The sequence below is a fragment of the Chiloscyllium plagiosum genome, unplaced genomic scaffold, assembly GCF_004010195.1.
Source record: "Chiloscyllium plagiosum isolate BGI_BamShark_2017 unplaced genomic scaffold, ASM401019v2 scaf_38897, whole genome shotgun sequence".
Lineage (NCBI taxonomy): Eukaryota > Metazoa > Chordata > Chondrichthyes > Orectolobiformes > Hemiscylliidae > Chiloscyllium > Chiloscyllium plagiosum.
The window spans coordinates 1-7,787 of NW_025206876.1; the positions used below are offsets into that span (position 1 = coordinate 1).

Sequence of the window (7,787 nt, forward strand, 5' to 3'; positions counted from 1 at the left end):
TGGGACAGACTCAGGGAAGGAGACAGAGAGGGCATGTGAGGGAGAGGGTGACTGGTAATCAGCCATAATGGAGCAAGGGGCATTGAGTGGGGTGGAGTGGGCTGGCAATGACTATAAAGTGAAGTGCAGAGTGGGAGAGCCGTAGTGGAAGGCAGGGAAGGAGGGAATAGGAGACGGAAAGGCCAGAGGGGATTGTACAACTGTCATGGAGTGACAGAGCTCCACAGTCTCCATTACCAGGCGGTACGTGAGACCCGATAATATACGAACCCTGGGGGTCAGGGTGTTGGATAATTTACCCATCAGCCTCCACTGAACATACATACTGATATGTTAATGACCATTTCTGTCACGGATGGAGGGCCAGGGGGGCGTCGATCATTGGCCAACTATGGAGTGCGGGGAGCAATGGGTGGTGGCCAACTGTGAGACGAACAGGGATCTGGAAGATTTTGTCTGATTACATAGACAGGTTGTTCTAGTTTTCGGCCGTCTCTGGGGTTCAGAATATTGAGTGTCAATGGTTAACAAAAAAAATAGTTAGGGCCAGTATTGGGTCCAAAGAGCAGTCAATGTAAAGTTGCTAGAAAAGTTGCAATCCCCAGGACTGGGAGCAGTTTTGAATTTAGAAAAGCAAGACCAAAAGTTAATTCAAAGGGGAGGGGAGAATCGAGTACGAGAATAAACTTGCGAGGAACTGAAAAGCAGACTGTAAGAGCTTCTGTTAAGTACACATGAAGGAAGAAGACAAGTGAAGATAGACATAGGCCCCTTACAAATGGGAGAAGTGATAATGGAGGGCAAGGGAAAGGCAGAGTAACTTCACAACGACAGTTCGGCCTTCACAGGGGACAAAACAAGGAACTTTCCGGAAACGCTCAGGAACCAAAGGTCCACTGGGAAGGAGGAATCAAAAGAAATTGATATTCTCAAAAAGTAGTAGTGGTGGAGAGATGAACAGGACTGAAGGCTGGTCAATCCAACAGTCATCGTTTTAAAGTTGACAATATCAAGCCCTGAGCACCACAGTCCATACTTGATAGGGTCCCAAACAGCACCAGGGACCTGAGTTCGATCCCACCCTCAGGCGACTGTCTGTGTGGGGTTTGTACATTTACCCCGCACCCCCCATGTCTGCATGGGTTTCCTCTGGGTGCTCCGGTTTCCTCCCACAGTCCAAAGATGTGCAGGTTAGGGTGGATTGGCCGTGCTAAATTACCCATAGTGCCCAGCGATGTGCAGGTTAGGGTGGATTGGCCATGCTAAATTACCCATAGTGCCAGGGATGCGCAGGCTAGGTGGGTTAGCCCTGGGATTGGGTCGGAGGGTGGGTTTGGGTGTGAGGGACAGCGTGGACTCGATGGACCGGATGGCCTGCTTCCACACTGTCGGGATTCTGGGATTTTTATGGAGAAGAAATGGTGGGGTGGAATGGGTCAGGGCAAAGCGCCGGGGGGAGGTCGGACCGTCGGTGGACGTTGGACAGAGAGAGGAGTGGATAACGGTCTGGCTGGGAGGATGAATAGCCGTTCACGGGGACTGTTCGCCGTCAAACAATGGTTTGTGTGTAACAGCAGACCGTGCGATGACAAGGCCTGGTGTTGGGATGGGGTGGGGGCGCGTGAGGACATGGGAGAGCTCACGCCCCCAAAGCTCTCAAGCCCAACACTGAGTCCAGAGGACACTCTGCAGGGTAACTCGGGGAATATTGTGGACTCCCTGTGACGGCTCGGGGAAAAGCAGAGTTTGATTTCCAGCAAGGGCGAGTTGGGAAACGCCTGCTTCCCCCTCCCCTCCTTGGCACTCGCCGGGTCCAGGGCCAAATACGCAGCTGGAGGGATTGACAACGCAGGCCGCCCCACGGAGGGTCAGGTACGGGGCTCGGGAGATGCGGGGGGATGGCCAACTATTGAGGGGGTCAAGAGCTCAGGGAGGTTCTTGTCACATCCTGGGAACAAGCGAATTCGGGGCATTGGTCAAATGTCGGGGGTCGGAGAACTGAGCAGTTTGGCCAACTATGGCGATCAGGGAGTTGAAGGGCGTTGGTCAAATATGGGACTAAGAGAGTTGAGAGATCAGGGAGGAGAGGGCATTGGCTGACTATAGAGGTCAGGATTTGGAGGTTTAAAATCACACACAACACTAGGTTATAGTCCAACAGGTTTATTTGGAAGCACTAGCTTTCGGAGCGACGCTCCTTCATCAGGTGGTTATGGAGATTTTTAACTTTGTCGACCCCAGTCCAACACGCAACAGGATTTGGAGGTGCCGGTGTTGGACGGGGGTCAGCGGTCAGAGGATCAAAGGACATAGGCCGACTATGGAGACACGGGAGTTGAGGGGTGTTGGCCGACTCTGGAGGTGTAAGTGCTGAAGGGCGTTAGCTGACTATGGCGATGTGGGCGTTGAACAACGTTGGCCGGCTATGGAGATGTAGGTGTTGAAGGGTGTTGGCCGACTATGGAGATGTGGGCGTTGAAGTGCGTTGGCCGACTATGGAGATGTAGGTGTTGAAGGGTGTTGGCCGACTATGGAGATGTAGGTGTTGAAGTGCGTTGGCCGACTATGGAGCTCACGGAGTTGAGGGGTCTTGACCGACTATGGAGCTGAGGGAGTTGAAGGGCGTTGGCTGACTACATAGAGATGTGGGAGTTGAGGGGCGTTGGCTAACTATGGAGATGTAGATGTTGAAGGGCATTGGCCAACTATAAAGCTGAGAGAGTGGAAGGGCATTGGCTGACTATGTAGGTGTTGAGGGGCGTTGGCCGACTATGGAGATGTAGGTGTTGAGGGACGTTGGCCAACTATGGAGATGTAGGTGTTGAGGGGCATTGGCCAACTATGGATGTGAGGGAGTTGATGAGCGTTGGCCAACCATGTTGAGTGGAGTTTTGAAGTCATTGGCCAATCGTGGCAAAAAGGGGAGCCCCTGACCCCCCTACCCTGAGCCCGCTAACCTCTCCGTCGGGCTGGTTTCCCGTACCCCCCTGAACCCAGCCCATGCCCACTGACCTCTCTGTTGGGATGGTCCAGTTGAATGGACACCTCGTCCTCCTGCCAGATGTGTGTGTGGAACGGTTCAAGGAGTTGGCGTTGCAGGTCGATGACAGCCTTGTCCACATCGCCCCTGTTCATGTAGAGAGCTTGCAGCACCTCCTGCTGGTCGGAGAAGCCCATGGCGCAGATCTCCCGGAACTGGAAAAGGGGGGGGGGGGGGGGATTTTCAAATAAATTACACAGCAAGATGTCATTCCTTCACATAAAACACCCCTCAGCAAACCCAAGTATGATCAAATTGGGAGAAAAGTTTGGGGATTTCAATCCAAGAACCATCGGGCAGCCTTAAAACGTTTAGTTTATCAAAACGGTACCTCCCCCTCCCGCTCCCCTACCTTGTGAGCCCGGCTCCTGACGCACTCTCCCACAGCCTCCTCGAAGTCCCCCGCAGCGTGTAGCCAGGCCTGACGCGCCTCGTCCCTGGAGACAGGGCCCACCTGGTCCTGGGCCATGGTGTGGCCTTTCTGGGAGGCCAGGTCGGCGATACTGTCCAGCATCTGGGGCAGCTCCGTCTGCAGCCAGGCCAGGGGCTCCTCTGTGCCCGAGCTGCGGAGAGCACAGCACACTTCCTCGGGGCTCACCAGCTGCTCCTCGCCCATCTGTGAACACAACACGGGACCGTCACTGCAACACCCACCGGGCACAAGGCAACACGCCACCTTCACTCCAATACCCACCGGGCACAAGGCAACACGCCACCTTCACTCCAATACCCACCGGGCACAAGGCAACACGCCACCTTCACTCCAATACCCACCGGGCACAAGGCAACACGCCACCTTCACTCCAATACCCACCGGGCACAAGGCAACACGCCACCTTCACTCCAATACCCACCGGGCACAAGGCAACACGCCACCTTCACTCCAATACCCACCGGGCACAAGGCAACACGCCACCTTCACTCCAATACCCACCGGGCACAGGGCAACACGCCACCTTCACTCCAATACCCACCGGGCACAGGGCAACACGCCACCTTCACTCCAATACCCACCGGGCACAGGGCAACACGCCACCTTCACTCCAATACCCACCGGGCACAGGGCAACACGCCACCTTCACTCCAATACCCACCGGGCACAGGGCAACACGCTACCTTCACTCCGATACCCGAGCACAGGGCAACACGCCCTCATTCCAATACCCACCGGGCACAGGGCAACACGCCACCTTCACTCCAATACCCACCGGGCACAGGGCAACACGCCACCTTCACTCCAATACCCACCGGGCACAGGGCAACACGCCACCTTCACTCCAATACCCACCGGGCACAGGGCAACACGCCACCTTCACTCCAATACCCACCGGGCACAGGGCAACACGCCACCTTCACTCCAATACCCACCGGGCACAGGGCAACACGCCACCTTCACTCCAATACCCACCGGGCACAGGGCAACACGCCACCTTCACTCCAATACCCACCGGGCACAGGGCAACACGCCACCTTCACTCCAATACCCACCGGGCACAGGGCAACACGCCACCTTCACTCCAATACCCACCGGGCACAGGGCAACACGCCACCTTCACTCCAATACCCACCGGGCACAGGGCAACACGCCACCTTCACTCCAATACCCACCGGGCACAGGGCAACACGCCACCTTCACTCCAATACCCACCGGGCACAGGGCAACACGCCACCTTCACTCCAATACCCACCGGGCACAGGGCAACACGCCACCTTCACTCCAATACCCACCGGGCACAGGGCAACACGCCACCTTCACTCCAATACCCACCGGGCACAGGGCAACACGCTACCTTCACTCCGATACCCGAGCACAGGGCAACACGCCTTCATTCCAATACCCACCGGGCACAGGGCAACACTCCACCTTCACTCCAATACCCACCAGGCACAGGGTAACACAGCAGCCCAGCCATACGCCCGCTCCTCCAACAGCACTTAGAAAACAGAGTCTATGTACACTCATGCAGCAACCACTCAATGCCGACCCAGATATCCCTAACCTAATCTAGTCCCACCTGCCAGCACTTGGCCCATATCCCTCCAAACCCTCCCTATTCATGTCCCCATCCAGATGCCTTTGAAATGCTGTCATTGTACCAGCCTCCACCACTTCCTCTGGCAGCTCATTCCACACACGCACCACCCTCTGTGTGGTGTCCCAGGGAGACAGGATAATGAGGAAGGCGTTCAGTACACTTGCCTTTATAGGTCAGAGTATTGAGTACAGGAGTTGGGAGGTCATGTTGCGGCTGTACAGGACATTGGTTAGGGCCACTGTTGGAATATTGCATGCACCCTCCGGGTGCTCCGGTTTCCTCCCACAGTCCAAAGATGTGCAGGGCCAGGTGAATTGGCCAAACTAAATTGCCCGTAGTGTTAGGTAAGGGGTAAATGTAGGGGTATGGGTGGGTTTCGCTTCGGCGGGTCGGTGTGGACTTGTTGGGCCGAAGGGCCTGTTTCCACACTGTAATCTAATCTAATCTAATCTCATCTAATCTAATTCTGTCTCCCTGCTCCAGGAAGGATGTTGTGAAACTTGAAAGGGTTCGGACAAGTTGTACAAGGATGTTGGAGGGTTTGAGCTACAGGGAGACACTGAACAGGCTGGGGCTGTTTTCCCTGGAGCGTCGGAGGCTGAGGGGTGACCTTATAGAGGTTTATAAAATTACGAGGGGCGTGGATAGGGTAAATAGGCAAAGTCTTTTCCCTGGGGTCGGGGAGTCGAGAACTAGAGGGGCATAGATTAGATTAGATTCCCTACAGCGTGGAAACAGGCCCTTCGGCCCAACAAGTCCACACCGACCCTCTGATAGGTTTAGGGTGAGGAGGGAAAAGATTTAAAAGAGACCTTTTTCACACAGAGGGTGGTGCGTGCGTGGAATGAGCTGCCAGAGGAAGTGGTGGGGGCTGGTACAATGACAGCAGTTAAAAGCTGGATGGGGGCAGGAATAGGAAGGGTTTGGATGGATATGGGCCAAGTGCTGGCAAATGGGACTCGATTAGGTTCGGGATATCTGGGTCAGCATGGACGAGTTGGGTCGAAGGGTCTGTTTCCGTGCTGTACATCTCTATGGTTCTATTTGCCAGGGCTCTGTCGATATTCTGGGGCGTGAGGGAGGAGGTGAGGTCGGGTGTGCTGAAAACCATTGAAGGTCGACACCATCGCCCAGATCCAGATGGGATCGAATCCCAGGATACCGAGGGAGCCGAGGATTTGTGTCTCCTCATTAGCCACAACGAAGGTCCGGGGAGATTGGAGAGTAGGCCATGAGGATAATCCGGGGAAGGGTCGGCCTGTCAGCCCTATGTCAGTGGGAGATTGCCAGGGACAGGGATTCCCTTGCATTTGGAAGAGAAGGGATTCATGAGGGACCGTCAGCGTGGCTTTGTGCACGGGATGTCTTGCCCCACATTGTGGGGAAGTGACGAAGGTGATCGATGAGGGGGGTTGGCAGTGGAAGGACTTGACTAAAGTATTCAACAAGGTCCCTTGCAGGAGGCTGGTCCACAAGATTACGCCCAGTGAGATCTGCGGGGAGGTGACATATTGGCTCGGTCTGAGAACACAGAGGAGAGGTGGGCTGGGGCGATTTCTGACTGGGAGCTCAGTCAATAGGGGTGTCCCGCAGGGATCAGTACCACCACCACTGCTGTCTGCCAACGCTTTAAATGACAGAGAGAGTGATGGAGTTGTGGACAGTGAGCAAGGTTCTCAAAGGATATGGCAGGACATAGACCAGTTGGAAAGTCGGGATGGGATTTGGCCGAGGGAGTTGCGTCCGGCCAGGTGTGGAGTGATGCATTGTGGGAGGTCTAATGCAAGAGGGTGGGGCGCTTGGAACACGGCGGGAGCGATCCAAGATGGCGGCCAAGGGAGTTCCATCCGGCCCAGTGTGGTGTGATGCATTGTGGGAGGTCGAATGTGTGAAGGTGGGCGCTTGGAACACGGCGGGAGCGATCCAAGGTGGCGGCCAAGGGAGTTCCGTCCGGCCCAGTGTGGTGCGATGCATTGTGGGAGGTCAAATGCAAGAGGGTGGGGCGCTTGGAACACGGCGGGAGCGATCCAAGATGGCGGCCTACTCACGCGGATCATCTGCACCAGGCGCAGTCCGGCTGCCCGCATCTCCTCCTGCCTAGCATGGTCCGCCAGCTCACCAGCACCTCCGGCCGCCAGCGACTCCCCCACTCCCACAAGCTCCTCCGGCCTGTGCTGCTGGGCACGGGGGCTCACCCCGGCCTGGCCATGGCTGTGCCCAGCCAGGGTGGCGTTGGTCCGGTCGCACATCTCGCAGATCCGGCCCAGGGTCACGTTCAGGTAGGTGCAGAACTGGCACTGCCAGCCCTGTGTGCGAGGGGGTAGACAGGAGGTGGGTGAGACAGACAGAGAGAGACAGACAAAGCAAGAGAGAGAGAGAGGTAGAGAGAGAGAAATAAAGAAAGAAAGAATGAGAGAGAGAGAGAGAGAATGAGAGAGACGCACAGAGAGAGAGAGAGAGAGAGACAAAGCAGAAAGAGAGAGACAAACAATTTCTGTTTTTGTATCAGAAAGAACCAGTTGCTCACAGGAACACACTCCCCCTCAGAGATTTGAGTAACCCCCTACCACCGCCCAGCGAGGGTTAGCCTTGCGGGGCATCACTCTCCAACCCTCCACCGTGACAGAAGGGAGGTGGTGGGAAGAAGGGCGGGGTGCGCGGAGGGCCCCACAATCCCACAAATGATATCGGGGGGGAAGAGTGCCGAGGGG

At 55.8% G+C, this 7,787-nt stretch overlaps 1 protein-coding gene across 1 annotated transcript; it reads right to left on the reverse strand.

The window, feature by feature from the left end:
* Positions 1–2,952: 2,952 nt before the first annotated feature.
* LOC122546554 (E3 ubiquitin-protein ligase RNF31-like) lies at positions 2,953–7,385 on the reverse strand. Its single transcript, XM_043685241.1, has 3 exons — positions 7,125–7,385; positions 3,393–3,656; positions 2,953–3,195 (listed from the first exon to the last, which is right to left on the reverse strand). The coding sequence occupies exons 1-3, from the start codon at positions 7,323–7,325 to the stop codon at positions 2,953–2,955; spliced, it is 708 nt and encodes a 235-aa protein (XP_043541176.1). The 5' UTR covers positions 7,326–7,385.
* Positions 7,386–7,787: the final 402 nt, after the last annotated feature.

What these genes read in the sequence shown, in the direction of transcription:
- LOC122546554 (XM_043685241.1), bottom strand. Translation starts at nt 7,325, where the DNA reads ATGTGCGACCGGACCAACGCCACCCTGGCTGGGCACAGCCATGGCCAG. An exon ending in GCCTGGTGCAGATGATCCGC is followed by an intron (nt 3,657 to 7,124) that starts GTGAGTAGGCCG and finishes TTGTGTTCACAG; the next exon opens with ATGGGCGAGGAGCAGCTGGT. An exon ending in TCAGGAGCCGGGCTCACAAG is followed by an intron (nt 3,196 to 3,392) that starts GTAGGGGAGCGG and finishes CCCCTTTTCCAG; the next exon opens with TTCCGGGAGATCTGCGCCAT.